Here is a 25,503-nt window from a genome sequence, read left to right on the forward strand (position 1 = left end):
CTATCCCTCTATTTTTTTTTTTTGATCTTTTATTTCTTTCATTAACGTTTTATATTTCTCCTCATACAAATCTTCTACGTATTTTGTTAGATTTCTCTCTCTCTCTGTCACTCTGTGCTAGTGTAAATGGTATTGTACTTTTAATTTCAAATTCTAATTGTTCATTCTTGATATATAGGAAAGCAATTGACTTTTGTATATTAATCTTGTATCCTGCAAACTTATTACCATTTAAAACACTAACTATTTCTAGGAGTGATTTGTGAGGGTTTTTTTTTTTAAATCAGTTCTTTGGAATTTCCTACGTAGATAATTATGTCATCTGCAAATTTTAAAAGTTTTATTTATTCTTCCCCAATCTGTACATCTTTTTTTTTCTTATCTTATTGTATTACCTAGTACTTCCAGTACAATGTTGATAAGACTAATGAAATGGATATCCTTGCTTTCCTCCTAATCTTAGGGAAGATGCATCCAGTTTTTCACAATAAAGCATAATATCAGCTGTAGGGTTTTTTGTAGACGTTCTTTAACAAGTTGAGAACATTCTCTCTTCCTAGTTTGCTCAGAGTTTTTATCACAAATGTTAGATTTTGTCAAATGCTTTATCTTCATCTATTGATAGGTGATTATTCTTCTTTAGCCTGTTGATATGATGGGTTACATTAATTGATTTTCAAAGGATGAGCCAGCCTTGTGTAACTAGAATAAATCTTATTTAATCATGGCCTATAATTTCTTTTATATATGGTTGGATTTGGCTTACTAATATTTTGTTGGGAATTTCTGCATCTATGTTCATGAGAGATATTGGTCTATAGTTGTCCTTTCTTGTATTGTCTTTACTGGTTTTACCATTAGGGTGATGCTGGCTTCACAGAATAAACTAGAAAGTGTTCCCTCTACTTCAATTTTCTAGAAGACATAATAGAGAATTGCTATAAATTCTTCCTTAAATATTTGGCAGAATTCACCAGTACAATCATCTGAGCCTAGTGTTTTCTTTTTGGAAGGTTATCAATTGTTGATTCAGTTCTTTTTTTTTTTTTTTTTTTTTTTTTTGAGTCAGAGTCTCACTCTTATTGCCCAAGCAGGACTGCAATGGCTAATTTTTGTGTTTTTGGTAGAGACAGTGTTTCACCATGTTGGCCAGGCTGGTCTTGAACTCCTGATCTCAGGTGATCCGCTGGCCTCAGCCTCCCAAAGTGGTGGGATTACAGGCGTGAGCCACCACATCTGGCCTTGATTCAGTTCTTTAATAGATATAGGACTATTTTGACTATCTATTTCTCCTTGTGTGAGTTTTGATAGATTGTGTCTTTCAAGAAATTAGCCCATTTCATCTAAGTTAATAAATTTGTGGGCACGAAATTGTTCATAATATTTCTTTATTATCCTTTGAATGTCCATAGGATTAGTAGTGATGACCTCTCTTTCATTTCTAATATTGGTAATTTGTGTCTTCTCTCTCTTTTTTTTCTTGGTTAGCCCACCTAGAGGTCTATGAGTTTTACTGATCTTTCAAGAATGAGCTTTTGGTTTGGTTGATTTTCTCTATTCATTTTCTGTTTTCAATTTCTTTGATTTCTGTTTTAATTTTTATTAATTCTTTTCTTCTGTTTGTTTTAGGTTACATTGATCTTCTTTCTCTAGTTTCCCAAGGTAGAAGCTTAGTTTTTGATTTTAGGTCTGTGTTCTGTCAACAAAAAGAGTCAAACTCTGTAAAATATTTGAAGAGATTTATTCTGAGCCCAAATGTGAGTGACTAATGGCCCCTAACATAGCCCTCAAGAGATCCCAAGAACATGTGTCCATGGTGGTCAGGGCACAGCCTAGTTTTATACATTTTAGGGAGACATGAGACATCACTCAGATATGTGTTAGATGTACATTGGTTAGATCTGGAAGGGTGGGTTAATCCGAAGTGGGGTGAGGCTTCCAGGTCATAGGTAGATTTAAATATTTTCTGATTGGCAATTTGTTGTTATTATCAATAGAAAAGAATGTCTGGGTTACAGTAAGGGATTGTGGACACCAAGGTTTTATCATGCAGATGAAGCCTCCAAGTAGCTGGCTTCAGAGAGGATAGATTGTAAATGCTTCTTATCAGACTTAAGGTCTGTGTTGATATTAATGCTGGTCAGCTTTTCCTGAATTCCACAAGGGAAGAGGGTATAATGAGGCATGTCTGACCCCACCTTTCATCATGGCCTGAACAAATTTTTCAGGTTAACTTTGGAATGCCCTTGGCAGAGAGGACAGATCCATTCAGATGGTTGGGGGGAGGGCAGGGGCTGCTTATAATTATATTTTTTGGTTTACACTTCTTTTCTTGTGTATTCATTTAATGCCATACATTTTCCTCTAAGCACTGCTTTCATTTTATTCCACAAATTTTGATGTTTTATTTTCATTTTTATTCAGTTAAAATATTCCAATTCTTCCTAAGTCTTCTTCTTTGACCCATGTGTTATTTACAAGTTTATTGTTTAATCTCCAAATATTTTGGGACTTTTTCTAGCTATCTGTTATTGATTTCAAGTTTAATTCCATAAGATCTAATAGTATATTTTGTGTGATTTCTATTCTTTCAAATTTGTTAGCATGAGTTTTATGGCCCAGAATGTGGTCTATTTTGGAAACTATTGTGAAATAGTTTCTTGTGAAACTATTAATTGTGAAATAGTTTCTTGTGAAACTATTAATTAATGGTTTCACAAGAACTTGAGAATGGGTATTCTGCTGCTGTTAGATGACATATTCTATAAATGCCAGTTAGATCAAATTAATTGATGGTGCTGGTCAGCTCAACTATATCCTTACTGATTCTCTCCCTGCTGGCTCAATCTGTCAATTACTGATAAACAGATATTGAAAACTCCAACTGTAATGATGGATTTGTCTATTTCTCCTTGCAGTTCTATTAATTTTTGCATCATATATTTAGACACTTTGGAGTTGCGTGCATATACACTAAGGACTGTTATGCTTTCTTGGAAAGCCGACTTTCTTATCATTATATAATTGTCTTTTACCCCTGATAATTTTCTTTGTTCCGAAATCTGCTTGCCTGAAATTAATACAGCTACTCCAGCTTTCTTTTGATTAATGTTAGAATGTCATATATTTCTCCATTTTTCTTCTTTTTTTTTTGAAACTGGATCTGCCTCTGTTGCCCAGCCTGGAGTGCAGTGACACAATCATAGCTCACTACAGCCTTGAACTCCTGGGCTCAAGTGATCCTCCCACCTCAATCTCCTGAGTAACTAGGACTACAGGCACCTGCCACTACACCCAGCTAAAATTTTTTTGTTTTTTGTTTTTTTGGTAGAGACAGGGTTTTACTATGTTGGTCAGGTTGGCATTTTAAAAAATGTAATCTATCAGTGTCTCTATATTTAAAGTGGGTTTCTGGTAGACAATATATAGTTGGCCCTTGATTTATTTTTAAATCCACTCTATTAGTCTCTGTCTTTTAATTGGTACACTTAGACCATTCACTTAAATATACTATTGATAGTTAGATTAATATCTCCCATATTTGTAACTGTTTTCTATTCAATGCACTTGTTCTTTTTATGTTTATTGTTGTTGCTGTTATTGTTTTTCTTCCTTCTCTTTTTCTGCCTTCTCTGTTGTTGTTTTTTTTTTGTTTTTTTTTTCTTTTGAGACAGAGTCTTGCTCTGTCCCCAGGCTGGAGTGCAGTGGCACGATCTTGGCTCACTACAAGCTCTGCCTCCTGGGTTCACACCATTCTCCTGCCTCAGCCTCCTGAGTAGCTGGCACTACAGGCACCTGCCACCACGCCTGGCTAATTTTTTGTATGTTTAGTGGAGACAGGGTTTCACCATGGTAGCCAGGATGGTCTTGATCTCCTGACCTCGTGATCCGCCCCCTCGGCCTCCCAAAGTGCTGGGATTACAGGTGTGAGCCACCATGCCCAGCCCTTCTCTGGTTTTAATTGAATATTTTATATGATTCCATTCTCCCCTCACTTAGCACATTAATTGTATTAGTCAGGATTCTCTAGAGGGACAGAACTAATAGGACAGACGTATATATGAAAGGGAGTTTATTGGGAGAATTGATTCACATGATCACAAGGTGAAGTCCCACGATCAGCCATCTGCAAGTTGAGGAGCCGGAAAGCCAGTCCAAGTCCCAAAAGCTCAAAGTAGGGAAGCCAACAGTGCAGCCTTCAGTCTGTGGCCAAAGGCCTGAGAGTCCCTGGCATATCACTGGAGTGAAGTCCAAGAGTCTAAAAGCCGAAGAACTTGGAATTTGATGTTTGAGGGCAGGAAACATCCAGCATGGGAGAAAGATGGAGGCCAGAAGACTTAGCCAGTCTAGCCTTTCCCCCTTCTTCTGCCTGTTTTTATCCTGGCCATGCTGGCAGCTGATTAGATGGTGCCCACCCAGATTGAGGGTGGGTCTGCCTTTCCCAGTCCACTGACTCAAATGTTAATCTCCTTTGACAACACCCTCACAGACACACCCAGGAACAATACTTTGCATCTTTCAATTCAATCAAGTTGAAACTCACTATTAACCATCACGTTAATTATACTTCTTTTTAACAAATCTTTAGTGACTGCCCTAGAGTTTGCAATATACATTATAACTAATCTAAGTCCATTTTCAAATAACAATACACTAATTCATGGGTAGTACACAGGTATCTTAGAAAAGAGTATTCCCAATTTCTCCCTCTCAACCCTTATAACATTGCTATTATACATTTCACTTATTCATAAGCTATAATCACCCAATATGTTGCTGCTATTATTATTTGGACAGTTATTCTCAACCTGATAAAGAACATCTACAGAATCCCTACAGCTACTCACAGAACTCAGGAAAGCACTTTACTTACTATTACCGGTTTATATAAAAGATACAATTCAGGAACAGCCAAGTGGAAGAGATACCTAGGACAAGGTATGGGAGAAAGGGGCACTGAGCTTCCATGCCCTCTCTAAGTGTACCAACCTCCCAGAACTTTAATGTGTTAACCAACCCAGAAACTCTTCAAACTCTGTTGGTTGCTCAGGGGTTATTTATGGAGGTTACATCATGTAGGCATGATTGATCATTAACTCAGTCTCTAGTCCCTCTCTCCTTCCTGGAGGTTGGGGTGGAGGGGGTAGGGCCGAAAGTTCCAGGCTTTATTGATTATTGGGCTTGGTCTTTTTGGTGACCAGCCTCCATCTAAAAGCTATCCAGGGGCTCACCAAGAGTAGCCTCATTGCTGGGCGCGGTGGCTCACGCCTGTAATCCCAGCACTTTGGGAGGCCGAGGCGGGCAGATCATGAGGTCAGGAGATTGAGACCATCCTGGCTAACATGGTGAAACCCCGTCTCTACAAAAATACAAAAAAAAAAAAAAAATTAGCTGGGCGTGGTGGCGGGCGCCTGTAGTCCCAGCTACTTGGGAGGCTGAGGCAGGAGAATGGTGTGAACCCGGGAGGTGGAGCTTGCAGTGAGCCGAGATCGCGCAGCTGCACTTCAGCCTGGGTAAAAGAGCGAGACTCGGTCTCAAAAAAAAACAAAAACAAAAACAAAAACAGTAGCCTCGTTATAACGCCTATCACCCCTATTACTCAGGAAATTGCAGGGGATTTAGGAGCTCTGGGCAGGAACCAGACCATATATTTTTCTATGAAAAAACAAAACCCTTAGCATAGCAATCATCATGATTTTAAATTCCTAGTCTGATTTGCAAATTCTCTGCCATCTCCGAGTCTTATTTCTAAGCTTGCTTTGTCTCTTCCAATTGTGCTTGGTGTTGTCTGCCTTTCAGCATGCCTTGTAATTCGTTGTTAAAAACTAGATATAACATATCAGGTCATGGGAGCTGAGATAAATGGCCCTTTAGGATAAGGTGTTAGGTTTATCTGGCTAAGAGTTAGGCTGTGTTAAATGTTTGCTGTAGTTGTACGTGTCAGAGGCTTCAGTTTTATTTAGTGTCCTCATTTTTGTCTCCTCCATTGTCTTTGGGTTTTCCTAGAAATGCCTTCTTAAATGGAGTTGTAATCCACCGTTATTATACTACAGAGTCCTGTTGATGTGGTGGTAAGATACTGTGGAGGCAAAACATTCTACAATCTTATGATTAATTCCCAGAGTTTTCTTTAATGGGCCTGAGTCTCTGGGCTATGACCCTCCGAGAAGTTTCTTAACTTTTGCTTTTTTCCTCCAGTCATGATAGACAGGAAGGCTAGAGGGGGCTGAGTTGTCTAATTGCCCTTCTGCTAGGTCAGTTTAGGCTCCAGTAACGTAATTCCCCTGAGGACAGGTTTTTGTTACAGAACACTCTGGGCATGTCTCAAAATGTTTACTTTTCCCCTCCCACCGGCCAGCCAGGAATTTTTCTGTGGTCTTTACCATGAGAACTTGGTAGAGCTTCTTGGAGTAAACCTTTAACAATTTGGGGAGCATCCCTCTAAGACTGAGTACCCAACAGTGTTTAATTCTCAAGCTAGTCCACACTCAGTCTCCAGCAATTGGTCAATTACAATTTAAGTTTTGCTATGATTTCAGAGGCTTCTGGTCCCTGTAAACTGTGATTCTTTGCATTTGTCTTTCAGTTTTTGCAGTTTGCCCTGTGACTCAATTCACTGATACTGAAATAAGAAGAGTTGTTAATCTTCAATTTGTTCAGCTTTTCTCTTGTTGTGGGGAGTGGAGTGACAGCTTTCAAGCTCTTCACACCTTGGCATAGACTGCATTTGCTTTTGTTTTGTTTTGTTTTTTGTTTGTTTGCTTGTTTTGAGACGGAGTCTCGCTCTGTCGCCCAGGCTGGAGTGCGGTGGCGCAATCTTGGCTCACTGCAAGCTCCACCTCCTGGGTTAACGCCATTCTCTCGCCTCAGCCTCCTGAGTAGCTGGGGCTACAGGCGCCCGCCACCACACCCAGCTAATTTTTTTTTTTTTTTTTTTTTTTGGTATTTTTAGTAGAGACGGGGTTTCACCGTGTTAGCCAGGACTGCATTTGTTTTTTAAAAAATCTTTTTCCCAATTATATAAGTAAGGATGTTTACTGCAGAATGTTTGGAAAGGAAACAAAATTAAAATCACCTACTATCATCCAATCTGCAATGTCATATTTAAGGTTTTGACATAGTTTTATTTTTAATATATATGTTTATATAAAAGAGTGCATGCAGCACATGGAGTTTGGTATTGGATTTCTCCCATTTGCAGAGGCTATTTCTGCAAATTCTCTAAAACTGTGGCTGAAAATATTTTCAATGTTGAATGTCTTTTATAAGAAATAGGATCCTAGATAAGTTCCCTTCAGATCGTATGGGGCTGGTGGGAATTCTGCCAAGGGTCACATAAGAGGCAGGACCGTGACATCCTCTTTATGATCACCCTTGTGCCTAGCCTTAAAGGAGTATCAGCAAATGTTGGTTGACTTCATAGATTAAAAGGCTCATTTTTCCCATCTACAAAAAGTATGAAACATCCTCCTCCTCCCTTTCCTAGGAGGCCAGAAAGCTGAACGAGAGATTAAATACTCAGTTAAAACAATTTAGGTGGTTAGTGTATCTTTTCCCTCTCCTTCAAAAAGATATTAACATTTCCATTTTAGTAGCTGTAATGTTTAGAATATACATACATTTTACTTGAAAGCTGCCTCATAGTCTATTTTGGTTTTGGATTTTTTTTTTTTTTTTCGTTTTTCTTGAGACAGTTCCGCTCTTGTCTCCCAGGCTGGAGTGCAATGGTGCAATCTCAACTCACTGCAACCTCCACCTCCCAGGTTCAAGCAATTCTCCTGCCTCAGGCTCCCAAGTAACTGGGATTACAGGCGCCCGCCACCACGCCCAGCTAATTTTTGTATTTTTAGTACAGACAGGGTTTCACCATGTTGGTCAGGCTGGGTCTTGAAGCCCTGACCTCAGATGGTCCATCTGCCTTGGCCTCCCAAAGTGCTGAGATAACAGGTGTGAGCCACCGCTCCCGGCCTCATAGTCTATTTTAGAAGTTGACAGGCTATAAATAACAAGTAGACAAATTAATGAAGAACATCTGTCTTTCTGCCTATCCCGAAACACGTTGATCAGTGGGGGGTCGAGGGAAGGGTAGGAGTATGGAGAAGAGACCCGCGGAGAAGAGGGGAGAATCTACAACGGATAATGTTGTAGATATTTACAACATTTACTCAATGGTAGGCATTTTTATCCTCGTTTTACTAGTTGGAGAATTATATCATGCAGGTTTATACAATTAACAAGTGGGGGAGCCAGGAGAGAACCCATTCACTCTTTAGTTCATTCATTCATTCATTCAGTCAACACATCTTTGGGTGTCTTCTAAATGCCAGGCACTATTCTAACCCCTAAGGATACTTCAGTAAACAAAACAGTCCCAAATTCTTCCCCTATGGAGCTTTCTCGGCGAAGGCGGGATTGGTTAGGAGCTGACAATCGGCAGCAGACGATTGTAAATGACCGGACCTTTTCTCTATTCTCCTGCCCAGCCCCCGGCCCGGCCTCCGCCTCCGGCCCTGCTCCAGCCCCGCCAGCGGCCCAGGCCCCGCCCCTGGCTCCGGCCCCGCCCCCGGCTCCGCCCCCGACCCCGCGCCGGCGGCGGCGCGGCGCGTCGCGGCGCCCGCGCTTCCGCAGCGCTCCTCGTAGGCCGGGGCTCGGCGCCCGCACCCGCACTAAAGACGCTTCTTCCTGGCGGGTAGGAATCCCGCCGGCGAGCCGAACAGTTCCCCGAGCGCAGCCCGCGGACCACCACCCGGCCGCACGGGCCGCTTTTGTCCCCCGCCCGCCGCCTCTGTCCGAGAGGCCGCCCGCGAGGCGCATCCCGACCGCGAGCGTCCGGTCCCAGAGCCGGGCGCGGCTGGGGCCCGAGGCTAGCATCTCTCGGGAGCCGCAAGGCGAGAGCTGCAAAGGTAACGCAGCGTGGCGGGGACGCGGGAGCGGAGCGCGTGGCCAGCTGACTGGAGGGAAAACGCCGCCTCCCTGCAGCGGTTCCCGGAATCCCCTCCGGTTCCCTCTCGCTCTCCCCGACTCCTCCTCCTCCTCCTGCCCTCCCTCCCTCCGCGTCTTGAGTATACGGCTAGTGCGCCCTTCCTCTCTCCCGGGGCCGCACCTGCGACCCCAGGACCCCTCCCGGGCCCTGTCCTGCGCCCTCCACGTGTCGCCCCTGCTGGGAGTCCGCTTTCGTTGCACCCCTCCGCGTCCCACCCCACCCCACCAAGGATGCCCAGGATACCGGGCACTTGCCACTGCAAGATGTGAGTCATTGCTAAGTTTGAGGGTCACATTCCTCCAGGTCCACCCCGCCTTGCAAAGCCGGCTCACCAGCCGGGTGCTCAGGTTCGGGATCTCCAGCCCGCCCCCTTGAGGTCCCCTGGGATTAGCCCCCCTCGACCTGCGTCAGGGTCACAGACTGCAGCCGGGGCTGGAGCGGCCTACACCCCTCCGGATCCGCTGCGTGGAGGCAGGAGGGGGAAGGGGCGAGGGGACGTGGCCGCGGAGACAGAAGGGTGCACCCTCCCAGGGTCGGAGAGGGGAGATACTGGGAAGATACTCCGCGAATATGGAGAGGCGATCGGCACTTGCATTTCAATCCTGAGCAAATCAATCCGTTACACGCAGTAGCGAGTTGACTACATCAGCCCGTTTATTTGGTTAGCGATGGTTATATTGACTCTGAGTATTCCCACCTCCTTTCTTTTAACATTTTTTTTTTATTTCCTTGTTTTGTTTAGCAAGAGGTCTTAGAAACGAATATAGCATGCTTGGGCGTCGAGTCAGTGGTGAGAAGTGCCGGAGCTGGCTCAGGGAGAGGTGGAGTTTCCCATGTGTGCTCACTGGCCCAGGGGCTAAGTCCCACTGCTTGCCAAAGTTTCTCAGTATCCTGTCCACCCACCCCCTATCCACCTGTGCAGGCTTGAGGGGGTGAGGGGGTAGCAGAGACCCTATCAAAATCTACCCTAAGGAAAATATTCGATAAACTCCCCTAGCAATTAGGGCATAGCTGATAAGGCTTGATCTGTTTGTCGCAGAAAATGACTTGAACTTGTAAGTTCTATTGTTCATAAAGTTGTTTTCCACAATTTTAGATAATCAAAAATGTACATGACTCATTTTTCTTACCTATATTTCCTCTAAAGTTTCTCATGTATTTATTGAAAAGTTAAAGAAAATCTGATTTTGGTTCACATAATTTGACAATGGTGATTTGTCTAAAAGTCATTTCAAAAAGTAGTATGAAAAGGATCATAACCCAAGAGGTACTGTCATAGAAGTGAAACATCTATTAAAATATATATTCCATGGCTCACACTTGCACACTCAAAGCCACATTGGACTCATTTTTTCTGCTACCTTTATAAACCTTCAAACTGTTCAAGAGTCAGTGGTATGTATCATCTTCTGTTATCAATCATCATGTTTTGTTTGGTTTGGTTTGGTTTGGTTTGGTTTGGTTTTTGACAAAGTCTCGCTCTGTCGCGCAGGCTGGAGTGCAGTGGCACGATCTTGGCTCACTGCAACCTCCCCCTCCTGGGTTCAAGCGATTCTTCTGCCTCAGCCTCTTGAGTAGCTGAGATTACAGGCGTGTGCTACTACGCCTGGCTAATTGTATTTTTAGTAGAGATGGGATTTCCACTATGTTACCCAGCCTGGTCTGGAACTTGTGACCTCAAATGATCCACCTGCTTTGGACTCCCAAAGTGCTAGTATTACAGGCTCAATCATCACGTTTTATCAAAGCTAAAACCCAAACTAAAATGCCATTGCTTATAAGATGCACTTTCATTTTATGTAATGAAGTAAGAAAAAACACTGTCAATCATGCTATGCCATGCCACCAGAATGAAAGCATTCTGATTTCAGAAATTCTCAAATGTTAAAAGAAAATGTGCATTTTATAATTTGTGAAATATTAGTGAGTTAGAGCAGAGCTTGACGGCACTGGCCCTGAGGGTCCTTCTTCTTCCTTTGGAAGAATGAAACTGGGGGCTATGCAATTCAGGGAAGAATAAAGGAAAAACAGGTAATTGGCAGAGGAGGTTGGCTGACTTAGAGGTATGGAAAAGACAAAACAAAGGAGGGAAAAAGAGAGGTATGTATGATGGGGAGGAGTTCAGAGCCACCGAAAATTTTCTCTGGCCCCAACAGGAAAACGAGTTACCCCACAAGCCAGTTTTATCATCTGGTTTTATCATCTGGTACGTGGAGATATCCATCAGCATTGTCATTGGTTTTCATTTGTTTGTTTTTAATTCTCAAGTTTAAAAAAAAAATTAAAATTTAAATGTGTCTCAACCACCAGAAACTATAGTGAGATTTCTCTGTAATAAATAGGAAAGAAGGAAACTGATCCAGTCCTTGTTAAAAAAAAAAAAAAAAAAAAGAGGAAACTGAATCACAACATACTTTGCTTTTTTCTTTTCTCACTAAGGAACAGTGGGCCCTTTATGCTGGGTGAAGGTGAGTGAGATGGGGGAAGGTTCACTGGGCACCAACCTTCTGGGCTAGAGAAATTGCCCAGGCTTTACAGAACAAGCTGGAATCAGATAAAGTTGTGGAAAGGAAGTCAAGGTTTCACTCTGCCATATCAGTAGGAGGTACTAAAGCCAAACTAGTAGCAGCAAAGTGAACAGAAATGGTAAGGGGGAAAAATAGGAAAGGAAAGAACAACGTGGATTGCGAGACGTCTTACTAAAAACAAAGAATTATGCTTGGAACAGAAGAAATTCTTTACCATTGCCTTACACTGTGCAACAACTTGATAAAAATATAAATCCAATAAAACAAACTCAAAGATGAGAAAATTGTAAATTGGAGATGAAAAGGGAGATTGCAGACCTAAAGGAAAATTGAAGACCGTAAAAACATAGTGACAGAATAAATAAGTCAGGAGAAAGAACAGAAGCAATACTGCTGAAAATAAAAGTATTTTAATAGAAGAAAGCCCAGTAAGGAAGCCCAGTGAATTCAACTGAAAAGGGACAAAGATTAAGAAGAAAGAAGCTATTATGAAAGACAAAATACAATCAAGAATTGGGAACACTGAAGTCCAAGATGTAGAGAAGTCAACAAATGGGACAGAAAATTCAAATAAAAATAAGTCCAAAGAAAGCTTATTGAGATGAAGAAAAAATGGTCTGTAGGCCAAAGGAACATGTCATGTTCCAGAAAATGTCATGTGGGAATACGGAAGCACTAGGATATCTTAAACTATTTAAATTCAAAGAAAAAGAATTATTTAGGAATCTAAGAAGAAAAAGTAAAGGAGGGAAAAACAAAATCAAGCTCGCCTCAGACTTCAGTGCAGCACTAAATGCCAGACTATGATGGTTGTTAGGGAACAGTTCCAAGGGAAAGAAACTTTTCCGAGGGGCATATTTTTTTTCCGGAAGAACAAAGGGAATTCAGCACCCATGAACCGTTTTTGGAAAAACAAAAACTTGCTGAGTAATAAAATCCAGGAAATAGCAGATTAAGAGATAAAATAAAGAACTTAAGAGTAGAGAATGGTAAAAAGACTTGGTGAGTATTTATTCTATTTAAATATAGAAGTAATACATCTGTAGAAATTGTGGGTAGGATAGAATGCGATTGTTATTAATCTAGACAGAAATATACAGCCAAAAAAAAAAAGAAGTCAGAGAGGAAGATGGAAGGAAACATGAGAATACCAATATTCTCTTCTTTCAAAGAATGGAATAGTAAATATGGTATAAAATTAAAAGATGCTATGTGAATATATAATACTGCAACTTTTAATATCTTTCATAAGTTTTATTTAAAACCTTAGAGGGATATCATAGGAAATTATACTTTCTTATGGACAAAAAAATTTAAATTTTAACAACTCCTTTGACTTTATTTTAGTCTTTTCCCAAGTAACATTAAACAGAAACACTGTGTGTGTGTGTGTGTGTGTGTGTGTGTGTGTGTGTGTTTATGCATAGAAAGATCTGTGGGATTATGTTCGCCTAATGTTAATGATAGTAATAGTTTTTACAGAAGAAAAAAGAAAGATGTTTGAAAAATAAGCTAGAATCAAATATGCCAAGATGTTAACAATTGTTGATGCTGGATGGTAGGAATAAGGATGAGTGTTACTTTCTTATTTGTACTTTTTCATATTTTTCTAATTTCCAGAAAAAGATATGTAATTGTTTTTGTCTAACATTTCTGAATCCACTTCATTCATTATTCATTGCCTCCTTGACAATGTGCATCAGTCTATGTCAGACAGAAGGAAAGACACAGCCATACTTTACCAGGAGACTATGAGGCAGCGAGTTCCTGGAGGGTTGTTTGTCTGTCTAGGAGGAGTTGGAATTCAAATAATCACTTCACTCAATCCATCCATTTTATCTGGGCCTTGAAAATTGGCAGGGTTTGTCTGGTCTCAGGGTGAATAGCAGGTAGAGCTCTTCTTTCAGAATGGAGAAGGCTAGAGTGTCACAGGGTGAACCTGTGACAAAATTGGGGTTCAGCCTGGGAAGCCACATGAGTTGTTGGCTTCGCACAGGATGGAATTAAAGAGCAAGCTGACAGAATTAAGTGAAAGCAAGTTTATTAAGAAAGTCAAGGAATGAAAGGGTGGCTACTCCATAGGCAGAGCAGCAGCATGGGCTGCTCCACTGAGTATACTTATGGTTATTTCTTGATCATATGCTAAACAAGTGGTGGATTATTCATAAGTTGTCTGCAAAAGGGGTAGGAGTTCTGGAACTGAGGGTTCCTCACTTTTTTCGATGATATAGGGTAACTTCTGCATGTTGCCATGGCATTTGTAAACTGTGGTGGCACTGGTGGGAGTTCCCTTTAGCATGCTAATATATTGTAATTAGCATATAATAAGCAGTGAGGACAGTTTTGTCACCATCTTGGTTTTGGCAGGCTTTGGCCAGCTTCTTTACTGTGTCCTGTCTTATCAGCAGGGTCTTTGTGACCTCCTGTTTTATCACATAACTAAGAATGCCTAACCCCCTGGGAATGCAGCCCAGCAGGTCTCAGCCTCATTTTGCCCAGCTGCTACTCAAGATGGAGTCACTCTGGTTCCAACACCTCTGACAAGAGCAGGGGGTGACCTGTCACCTGGGGCTCAGCAGGACAATAACTCTAGGAAAAACTGGAAAGGCTGATAGCCTTGAATTTAACCTAAGGAGCTTGGTGTATTGTCAGGCAACAGTGAGCTACAGACTGAGCTCACTACATAATTCACAGGGCCCACCCAGAGCCAAATAAAAATGCATGAGAAAGTACCACTAAAGGTACTAAAATATAAAGCCTTTTCTTCCACAGTCTCTCTCTCTCAACACGTAATGTTTTTTTGTTTGCTATTTAATATCATTCTAAGTAAAAAAATAGGCCGGGCATGGTGGCTCACGCCTGTAATCCCAGCACTTTGGGAGGCCAAGTCAGGTGGATCATGAGGTCAGGAGATCGAGACCATCCTGGCTAACACTGTGAAACCCCGTCTCTACTAAAAATACAAAAAATTAGCTGGGTGTGGTGGCGGGCACCTGTAGTCCCAGCTACTCTGGAGGCTGAGGCAGGAGAATGGAGTGAACTCGGAAGGCGGAGCTTGCAGTGAGCCAAGATTGCGCCACTGCACTCCAGCCTGGGGGACAGAGTGAGACTCTGTCTCAAAAAATAAAATAAAATAAAAAATAAAAATAAAAACTTGAATTATTAGCATGAATATTGCAGTTCTTTATATTATGCAAAACCAGATTTAAATAAGAGCATTTAATTCATATATGGAATTGCCAAGTTATACCATTAGTACTTTACAGCACATCTTGGGAGGTTCCCTTGAACTAGCCAGAAGAAGCAAACTGAAGCCAGACAGAGGAAGATTGCAAAGAGGAAGAGAGGGTCTCCACCAGGCACAGAGCCACCCAAGGGAGCCCTCCCTCAGGCTCAGGGATACTGAGGGAGCCAGAGCAGATTCACACAGGTCCCTGGGGCCCCTCTGCCCTGGTGACTCTAGGATGCATGTACTTGCACCTGACTTCTAGGCATCCCCCTCCTGCTAGCTTCCCCTCAATCCAGCCTGGGGCAGGCTCTGTGGAAGTCAAGCCTTGCATCTCCCTTTCCCAAGCACCTACCATCCTAACCCACAGTGTAGTGGCCACGTCCAAGGGTCTTTACATCTCTGCCTCAGATATGCTAGGTACCTGGGTCAAGAGTGACCCAGAGACTCATCCCTGCCAGACCCAACCTCCAGCCAGTCACCCTCTGACTCCAGTCCATGGGGCGAGGCTGGAGTGCTGGCCCTGACCTCTCCAGCATCTGCACCAGGAGGGCTTCAGCGGAATGTGGTCCCAGTTGACGCCCCATGCCAACAGCAGCAGCAGCAGTTGTTAGGCATAGAGATTGAAGCCAGACAGGGCCTGGGATTCCTCTGCTGGGAGCCTAACCTGCAGGAGATGGGGAAGGATCCAAGTGTGAGCTGGGGCTCCTAGCACAAAACACACATTGAAAGATAAAATGGTTAAGAATTTCAGGATAGCCACAGGAGAACCTCAAGCCAAGTGTAGGATCCTTCTAGCTGCAGGGCCTGGGGGTACTGAGACTAGCCCTGTTGACAGGAGCCATGCTTTAGGAAGACTGATCTATTTGTAGTCAGCAAGAGTTTTAAGGAGCTCCATTAACAATTTAGGCAGGATGCCAAGATGGGATATTATATTTTCCAAGCTAGAAGAATCTGGTAATCAGGCGTATGGTTCCAAGTGAAGTATAAGTCACCAGAAAGCAAGGAAGGAAGCCATCCCCTGGCCCAGAGGGGGAGAATGGTGTGTGTGTGTGTGTGTGTGTGTGTGTGTGTGTGTGTGTGTGTGTGTGTGTTTTCTTGGCTGCTGAAGAGACTGAGTGTTCCTGCAGATATGTAACAAAGATGAAGATGTGCCACCGTTGGAGACAAACGGGGACCAGAGGCCACATGTCAGAGGTCAGGTCAGGTGTTCAAATATAAAGGAGTTGCCCTGGCTGGGCATGGTGGCTCACATCCATAATCCAAGCCCTTTGGGGGGCTGAGGCCGGAGGATCACTTGAGCCCAAGAGTTCAAGACCAGCCTGGACAACATAGCAAAGCCCCATCTCTAAAAAAAAAAATACAAAAATTAGCCAGGTGTAGTGGCAAATGCCTGTAGTCCCAGCTACTTGGGAGGCTGAGGTGGGAGAATCGCTTGAGCCCAGGAGGCAGAGGTTGTAGTGAGCTGAGGTCACACCACTGCACTCCAGCCTGGGTGACAGAGTGAGACCCTGTCTCAAAAAATAAAGAAGTTGCCCTTCTACAATCTGGATGTGGTGGTATCTAGGGGAATGTTCACAACTCGCAACACCTCTGCTGTGGATTGATTATGGGAGATGACATCACACATCAAGGTATCTCAGCAGATGTTTCTCAATGGGTACAGTATTATGGGATTAGTTCCAGGCAGTCGTGCTTGGATATCTCATGGGTGGTGGAGTCTGTAGCAAGGCTGGAAATTTTGACTTGGAATCACTTGGATTTCTCTAAGAGAATACCCCAGGTTGGACGTGTTACTGTGGCAGCAGAGAAGACTTAAAAATTACATTGTTTTTAGCTTGAACTTCGTCTTGTGAAGTCCTAATTAGGGAAGAGGAGTCAGGCTGGGGGTCTAGGGGAAAGCAAAGAGATAAAGCAGATAAGCCATAGGTCTACCTTGCTTCATGGTCCAGGACAACAAACAAAAAGAAGAAGCAGATAAGCTATAGGTCTGCCTTTCTTTATGGCCCAGGACATACGACCCTCCTGCACACATAACTCACAATCTTCCTGCGTATCATCAAATGCTTCAACTTATCATCAAACATTTCGGCTGACAGAAGAATGCAAGTTAGCTCCCTGCTACCTTGGCGTTGTCAGTCCTCCACATAGCACTCTTCAGCTCAAATTGCATTTTATAAAATCCCCAGCAAGACTTTGTCTCCTGGCAGTCAACTCCTCTCTTACTGACCTGCCCATTGCTCCCCTGCAATGTATTTTCCTACTTTCTCTAATAAATCTGCCTTTCTTGACCTAAACTGTCATGGTAAATTCTTCTTACTCCTGTGTCACCAGCCACAGACATTCGCCACAAGCCATGACAAGTCTGCGATTTCATGGTCTTTTTTTATTTTGATGATATTTCCCCAGTGTTTGGGGGACAGAAGAATGCCCACAATCTATAGGTCTTAGTCACGTGGATGGGGACAGAATATCTGAGAGAGAGAAGGAACAAGATCTACTGGGGCTCCTTAAAATTATTCTTGAAGAATTCCTTTCTCACCTTGGAGTAGGGAAGACTTTCTGATTATGACTCAAAATTTAGAAGCTAAGAAAGAAAATACCTTTAAATCTGAAAACATAAAACTCAAAAACTTCTGGGTGTTTTTTTGGGGGGGGTTGGTTTTTTTAAACAGCACAAGCAACTCAAAGGGCAAGTGACAAACTGGGGAGAGAATAAAAAGATGTGACTCATATCACAGTTTCCCTTCTACTTAAAAAAAAACTCCTGCAAACCAGTAAGAAAATAGCAACAGCTCAACAGAAAAATTGCCAAGGGCACAAACAGTTAATGAGAAGGAGATGCAAATCGCTCTTAAACCTATGAAAAGATGAAGATGTTCCATCACAAAGAGTAAGAGAAATACAAATTAATATTAATGTGAAAGACAACTTTTCATTTATGAATTTGAGAAAAATCCAAGAACTTGATGATATACCTCTAAGAAGAGACGGTAGGGAAACGAAAATTCTCACACATTGCAGGTGGTTAAGTAAATTGGTATAGCCCCGAGGGTGGTCAGTGTGACAGTTTCTATCCAAATTACAGATGCATAGTTTCATTGCCAGGTCTCTTCTGTCTGCTTCTTCAGACCCACCCTCCCCTCTCCCCACTCTTTAGTTGGCCCAGGACCCTGTCTGGTAAGGATACAACTCCAGGCCCCTTGCCCTATGGCTTCTGGTTGTGTTCAGCCGATGGGGAGCCCCAAATAAGAGAAGGGAGGGACACCGTGAGTGATATTTATCCCTCAGCTTCCTGCCTGCACTGTCCTCTTGGTCTGGCTGTGTCCAGTGGTCTCATGTCATAGCTGCTCATACAGGAGTTTCTCCTTACAAATTGCAATGTTGGCTTCTCTTCCCCCTCCGGCCCAGAGTGATTACAGCCATCAATGTTGTGAGCTACAGGTTCTATACCCTCCCTTCTGCAGGCCCAGAATGGTTACAGCCCTCAATGTTGTGAGCTGCAGGTTCTGTACTCTCCCTCCTGGGGCCCAGAGTGGTCACAGCCCTCAATGTTGTGAGCTACAGGTTCTATACTCTCCTTTCTGCAGGCCCAGAGTGGTGACAGCCCTCAATGTTGTGAGCTACAGCTTTCAATGTTGTGATCTGCAGGTTCTGTACTCTCCCTCCTGGGGCCCAGAGTGGTCACAGCCCTCAATGTTGTGAGCTACAGGTTCTATATTCTCCCTTCTGCAGGCCCAGAGTGGTCACAGCCCTCAATGTTGTGAGCTACAGGTTCTATATTCTCCCTTCTGCAGGCCCAGAGTGGTCACAGCCCTCAATGTTGTGAGCTACAGGTTCTGGAGTCTCCCTTCTGGGCCCCAGAGTGGTCACAGGCCTCAATGTTGTGAGCTGCAGATTCTATACTCTCCCTTCTGGTTTGCCTACAGCCCTCTCACACATTTGTAAATATAGTCCTGCAACCCCTAATGATGTCTTGGGCAAAGATGGACCCTTTATATGACGATAGCCCCATAAGATTATACCATATTTCTACTGTACCTTTTCTGTGTCTAAATATGTTCAGATACACAAATGCCACTGTGTTGCAACTGCCTGCAGTATTCAGCACAGTACCATGCTGCACAGATTTATAGCCTAGGAACAATAGTCTATACCATATAACCTAGATGTGTAGTTGGCTATGCTATCTAGGTTTGTCTAAGTATACTCTATGATGTTCATACAACAAAATAGCCTAACAATGAATTTCTCAGAACACAGCACTGTTCACAGTTGCAAAGATATGGAATCAACCTAAGTATCCATCAACAAATGATTGGATAAAGAAAATGTGGCTAGGTGTGGTGCTCACATCTGTAATCCCAGCACTTTGGGAGGCCAAGGCGAGAATCCAGGAGTTTGAGATCAGCCTGGGCAACATAGTGAGACCCTATCTCGACAAAAAAAAAGGTTTTTTTAATTAGCCGGTGTGTGATGACACATACCTGTAGTCTCAGCTACTTAGGGGGACAGGTGGGAGGATTGCTTGAGCCTGGGAGGTTGAGGCTGCAGTGAGCCATGATTGCACCACTGCACTCCAGGCTAGGCAACACAGCAAGACCCTGTCTCAAAAAAAAAAAAAGTTACATATATATACACACAGTATATTCAGCCATAAAAAAGAATGAAATCGTGTTTTTTGCAGCAACATGGATGGAACTGGAGGCCATTATCTTAAGAGAAACAACTCAGAAACAGTCAATACCACATGTTCTTATAAGTGGGAGCTATTAATAAAAAATGTGCACACGTTGACATATATAATATGGAATAATAGTCATTACTGACTGAGAAGGGTGGATTGGGTGTGGGGAGTTAAGGAATGAGAAATTACTTAATGGGTATAATGTATACTATTCAGGTGATGGATACACTAAAAGCCCAAATTTCACCACTATACAATATATCTATCTAACAAAACTGCACTTGTACCCCTTAAATTTATTTTTTTAAAAAGCGTCTATCCTAATTTGAATGAGCTGTTTCCTGCCAGAACCCTAACTGATATGTCCTTTGTCTAGCAATTCTACTTCTGGAAATTTTCCCACACTTAAACTGGCACATGTGCAAAATGAAAGAGATTTCCTTGCAGAAGAGACTGGAAATAATTCAAATGTCTATAGTAGGAGTACTAATTATATAAATAATGGTGTGTCTATAGAGTAGAACTGTATCCAGCTATTTAAAAAACAAGGATAGAAAGATCTTCCAAACATATTTTTAAGTGGAAAAAGCAGGGTGGAACAGGGACTATACATGCTATCTCTTGTCTAAAAGATGGGGAAATTAGGAATATGTATTTGTTTTTGCTTATACATGAAGATACTCTGAAGGATTCACAAAAGAAAAAGAAGTTTTCTAAAGGGAGCAAGACTTTTCACAATTTTTTTTTTTGAATGCTTAAAATTGTTGAACCCAACGACTGTTGCCTGTTCAAAAGTTAAATTTAAAATTCCTCCCAGACTAGGTAGGGGATTGGGCCCAGAAGCTGAGACCAGGCTCACTTGAATAAATGGGGTAAATGACTAGGAATTTTACTATTCCTTACAGGTCTCTCATTATCTTGTCTTTGCTCCCATTTTTATATTTGCAATTTAATTAGACACTTCAGAATTTTGATCACCTAATGTTGATTTCAGATGTAAAAGTCAAGAGAAGACTCTAAAAATAGCAAAGATGCTTTTGAGCCAGAATGCCTTCATCGTCAGATCACTTAATTTGGTTCTCATGGGTAAGTGCTGCTTTTTATCTTAGCTCTTATAGAAGCAAGCTGTGATGCCATCCTCACTGAGAGCACTGGCAGGAAGTCGCAAACTCATTTCCCTGACTAGAGGACCCAGTACCACCCTGCCTAGTGTCAGGAGTTAAGTGGAAAGCAAATAGGAAACCTACACTAGTAGTTTAGATTCAATGTAGATTCCTGTCCTGTTGTTAATTTTAGGAAAACAAATGAGTGACTTAAGGCAATAATAATCAGGACTATCCTCGCCATCATTTGAAGAGTAATTTCTCCTAACACCCTTTCTTCCTCCCCAATCTTTGATAATTGTCTTTTACCTCTAAAGTTGATTAATTAGCAACATGCTTATTCATATTCTGTGAATATTTCTAGGATGGACAATTGCCTCTGAGGACATTCCCTCAGCCAGCCCAAGTATTTAAATAAAAACAAGGAAATTCTTTGATGTTAAAGATCTCGTGTGTGTCCGGGCGCGGTGGCTCGCGCCTGTAATCCCTGCACTTTGGGAGGCCGAGGCAGGTGGATCATGAGGTCAGGAGATTGAGACCATCCTGGCTAACATGGTGAAACCCCGTCTCTACTAAAAAATACAAAAAATTAGGCGGGTGTGGTGGCGGGCACCTGTAGTCCCAGCTACTTGGGAGGCTGAGGCAGGAGAATGGCGTGAACCCAGGAGGCGGAGCTTGCAGTGAGCCGAGATCGAGCCACTGCACTCCAGCCTGACAGAGCAAGACTCTGTCTCAAAAAAAAAAAAAAAAAAAATCTCGTGTGCGTGTGTGTGTGTGTGTGTGTGTGTTTTGAGGCATAGTTTCACTCTGTTGCCCAGGCTGGAGTGCAGGGTGTGAGCTCAGCTCACTGCAGCCTCCACCTCCTGGGTTCAAGCGATTCTCCTGCCTCAGCCTCCCAAGTAGACGGGATTACAGGCACCTGCCACCACGCCCGGCTAATTTTTGTATTTTTAGTAGAGACAAGGTTTCACCATGTTGGCCATGCTGGTCTCACATTGCTGACCTCAAGTGATCCACCGCCTTGGCCTCCCAAAATGCTGGGGTTACAGGTATGAGCCACTGTGTCCAGCCATTTTTTTTTTTTTTTAGACAGAGTCTCCCTCTGTCACCCAGGCTGGAATGCAGTGAGCGATCTCAGCTCACTGCAGCCTCCGCCTCCTGGGTTCGAGCTATTCTCCTGCCTTAGCCTCCCGAGTAGTTGGGACTACAGGTGTGCACCACCACACCCAGCTAATTTTTTGTATTTTTAGTAGAGACAGGGTTTTGCCGTGTTGGCCAGGCTGATCTCGAATCCTGACCTTGTGTGATCCACCCACCTCGGCCTCCCAAAGTGCTGGGATTACAGACGTGAGCCACGACGCCCGGCCCCAGATATATTTTTAAGTGGAAAAAGCAGGGCAGAACAGGGACCGTACATATTGTTGTTAGTGTCAGCTCCCAAATGGATCTTATTTTAGCTCAGATCACAGTCCTTGCACCATGTGCTGCTGGCACCAATGTAGAGTAAAAACCATCTATGTCGGCATTTTTTTGGCACAAGAAAAGTCTCAATCTGATACCAATAAATGTGTGTTAAAGAATGCCAGACTTAGAGTAATCATTGCAAGTTGAGCCCAGATAAAACTATTGCCTCTCTAATGTGTTTTCTTCCTTCTAGTGTATATCAGCCTCGTGTTTGGTATTTCACATGATTCGCCTGGTAAGAGATGTTTTTTGGCTTCACTAAATTTTGTATAAGAGTGAAAGTGTTGGGGCAACCATTCAGAGGTATAAAATGTGGGAGATTTGATTTCTGATTGTACATCTGTTGCCTGTTTTATTGGGATTCATTCTCTGTAAAAGGAGCTAAAATGAGCTAACTCTGGTTTTTTGAGAGATACAAAACTAGTCTAAGAAATGAACACTAGAGATCATTTTTAAACTTCTTTAAAGAATATTCAAACTCTTAATAATCTCACTAATAAAAGAATGAGGAGACACAGACTGTGCCAAATAAAAAATGGCCCAGAAATATTTACTCTTTAATTTACATTCTTCCACCCTGATGATTCCAGACAAAGGACAATAATTTTTTTTTAACTAAACTTCTTCCTACGTATATAAATCTGTCCACAAAACTTCACTAAGTATTAAATGTGTGTCCAACCTTGTGCTAAGTGTTGGTTGGGGGTGAAGAGTTGGCAGTTGAGAAACAAAGGCCTGAGTCCTAACCACAGGAAACTTAGGTGATCTTTAAAAATTTAACCATATAAGGCAGAATTTGGCAAGTCTGACTTTAGTGTCTCATTTATCACTGCCACTTCCCACCTACATGACATTGTATAATTCAACTCAGTTTCACAGTCTGTAAAATGAATCTTTTCATAGTGCCTACTTCAGCATTGTTTTGGGGCTTAAATGCTTAGAAAGGGCCAGTCTGGGCTCATGTTATACTCCCCTGCTCTCTGTGATCCAGGGAATAAGTGAGCTGGGGAATCCAGAGGAAGGAAAATTTGCAGTGGGCTGAGCTACTTAAGGAGGACTTCATGGAGGAGCTGGGAGCAGAGTTGAGAGAACGGCTTGGGGAGGGAGAATGGGTAGGGGAGAGTGAAAGGAAGTGCATCATGTGGGCTGGGATGGCCTGGGTTATTTTGGTCCAGTGAACCATGGAGGGACAGTCCAAGGGCATTGGAGAAGCCCTTCTGTCCAGACTCTCCTTACAGAGTGCATAGTTCCTGTTTCCCATGCTTGCCTGCCCTGACAATATGTTGCTCGTTAATTAACTTACTAATTTATTTCCCATGTCCTGTAGACTTCCTGTTTTCAAGACACCAGGGCTCTCTGGAGAGGTTATCTGCCAGAGGTGTGGGTTCTAGATCCCAAGAAATGACTGAACAGTGGCCAGAATACAACTGTGGATTCCAAATTTCAATGCCCTTTTTCTTCTTCTCTTTAGATTACACAGATGAATCTTGCACTTTCAAGATATCATTGCGAAATTTCCGGTCCATCTTATCATGGGAATTAAAAAACCACTCCATTGTACCAACTCACTATACATTGCTGTATACAATCATGAGGTTGGTTTGATATTTCATTTTCTCTTGGTAAACATATTATTGTTCTGTTATATGGGGAGAGGTGATCTTTTCTCTCTCTCTGTCTCTCCCTCTCCCTTTTCCTATCTACCTCTCCTTCTCTCTGCGTTTCTTATTCAGAGCCTTAAAAAGCCAAAGACAAAACACCATCACACATCCATTTTTAATTCAGTTGAATACTTTAATAATCCAAATCTATTTTGACAAAGCTTGTATGTGTCATCAAAGCCAATTTCTACAGGTCAGAACCTCACATACAAAATAATTCTTGTGTATGGGTTAGGCAATGATTTCTCTAATTCAGTCAGTCTGAATGTTTAAAAGTCCTATTATCTGAGGACAGGAATCCAAAAGTCTATTGACCGTATTGATGGTTTACGTTCACTTTTCTTTACTCTGGTGGGACACCAGAAAGCTGCCTGGCCTAGTCTGGGACAGGCCTGGGTCCATAGTCTGGTTTGGTCACTAACCAGATTGACACTTGGCACGGACCTCAGCCCCTAAGCTAATGCCTCTGCTGAGGGGTTGCTGCAAGGATTCATGACATAATGGATGGAGTCCTGCTTGTCTTTTCTCTTCCCACACCTACCAATCACCCTTAGAAGTCATTGCTTTGATCCAGCAGCCCCTTGGAGTGTCCTTTTGTTGGTTATTTCTTTGGCCTAGAGCTGCTGCTGCTACTGCTTATTGACTGAGCCAGTGGGAGACCTCTTGTGAGTTTCTCTTCGGTGCCTGCTAAAAAGTTTTTCTCTGCATTGAGTGGTCACATGTATCATCCAACTAACTGAAGCTTGGTAGATGAGATATCTGCATTGTCCCTGAAATAGCCCAGGTCTGACTTAGGACTGGATCATCTAGTCTTAGCCAGAGAGGGAGGGGGTCTCAGGGAAGGCATTCATAATTGTCCCATAGAGGGAGGGAGATCTGAGGCCTCCACCATGAGGGCCCAAGTTTCATTCATTCATTTACTCATCTGGCAATTTTTTTTTTTTTTTTGAGACGGAGTCTCACTGTGTCACCAAGGCTGGAGTGCACTGGTACGATCTCGGCTCACTGCAAGCTCCACCTCCCGGGTTCACGCCATTCTCCTGCCTCAGCCTCCCAAGTAGCTGGGACTACAGGCGCCCGCCACCACGCCCAGCTAATTTTTTGTATTTTTAGTAGAGACGGGGTTTCACCATGTTAGCCGGGATGGTCTCAATCTCCTGACCTCGTGATCTGCCCGCCTTGGCCTCCCAAAGTGCTGGGATTACAGACGTGAGCCACTGCACCCGGCTCCTCTGGCAAATTTTACTGAGCACCTACTACATGCCAGGGGGTCCAACTGTGAACCAAAGTCCCTGCCCTCCTGGAGCAGACATTATGTAAATGGAGACATCAGTAAACAAAGGTATAATGTGACAGGTGTGGGTAAATGCTACAATCAAGAAAAGAGAGGGATTGAAAGTGCAGGGGTGGGGAGGGCATAAGATGTTCCATTTTCAGTAAGATGGTTGGGGAAGATCACTTAATACAATGATGTTTGGGCAGAGCCCTAAAGGAAACAATGAAGTAAGGTGCCCAAAAATAGACTCTCATTACATCAATGCTAACAATTTCCTTTTTCCATTTTTTTCTTTCCAAAGTAAACCAGAAGATTTGAAGGTGGTTAAGAACTGTGCAAATACCACAAGATCATTTTGTGACCTCACAGATGAGTGGAGAAGCACACACGAGGCCTATGTCACCATCCTAGAAGGATTCAGCGGGAACACAACGTTGTTCAGTTGCTCACACAATTTCTGGCTGGCCATAGACAGTGAGTTTTATCTCTGTTTCTCCACGTCGTCCCCATCATCAAGATCTTTATTATTTGCTATTCCATGAAATAGGAGGTCTACAAAGGTGTTTTAGACCTGG

The 25,503-nt window shown here is 42.8% G+C and overlaps 1 protein-coding gene across 3 annotated transcripts in view; it reads left to right on the forward strand.

The window, feature by feature from the left end:
• Positions 1-8,565: 8,565 nt before the first annotated feature.
• The window catches only part of IFNAR2 (interferon alpha and beta receptor subunit 2), a 35,642-nt gene continuing 18,704 nt past the window's right edge, over positions 8,566-25,503 (forward strand). Inside the window, exons 1-5 of one of the 3 annotated variants that reach the window (XM_034948195.3) lie at positions 8,566-9,248; positions 20,419-20,510; positions 22,185-22,226; positions 23,463-23,586; positions 25,230-25,402. In XM_034948195.3, coding sequence (XP_034804086.1) covers positions 9,214-9,248; positions 20,419-20,510; positions 22,185-22,226; positions 23,463-23,586; positions 25,230-25,402 — 466 coding nt within the window. In that variant the 5' untranslated portion in view covers positions 8,566-9,213. The remainder of the gene's footprint in view (positions 9,249-20,418; positions 20,511-22,184; positions 22,227-23,462; positions 23,587-25,229; positions 25,403-25,503) is intronic. The other 2 variants (XM_034948193.3, XM_034948194.3) reach the window with 2 other exon arrangements.

Source organism: Pan paniscus, chromosome 22 (assembly GCF_029289425.2).
Source record: "Pan paniscus chromosome 22, NHGRI_mPanPan1-v2.0_pri, whole genome shotgun sequence".
Taxonomy (NCBI): domain Eukaryota; kingdom Metazoa; phylum Chordata; class Mammalia; order Primates; family Hominidae; genus Pan; species Pan paniscus.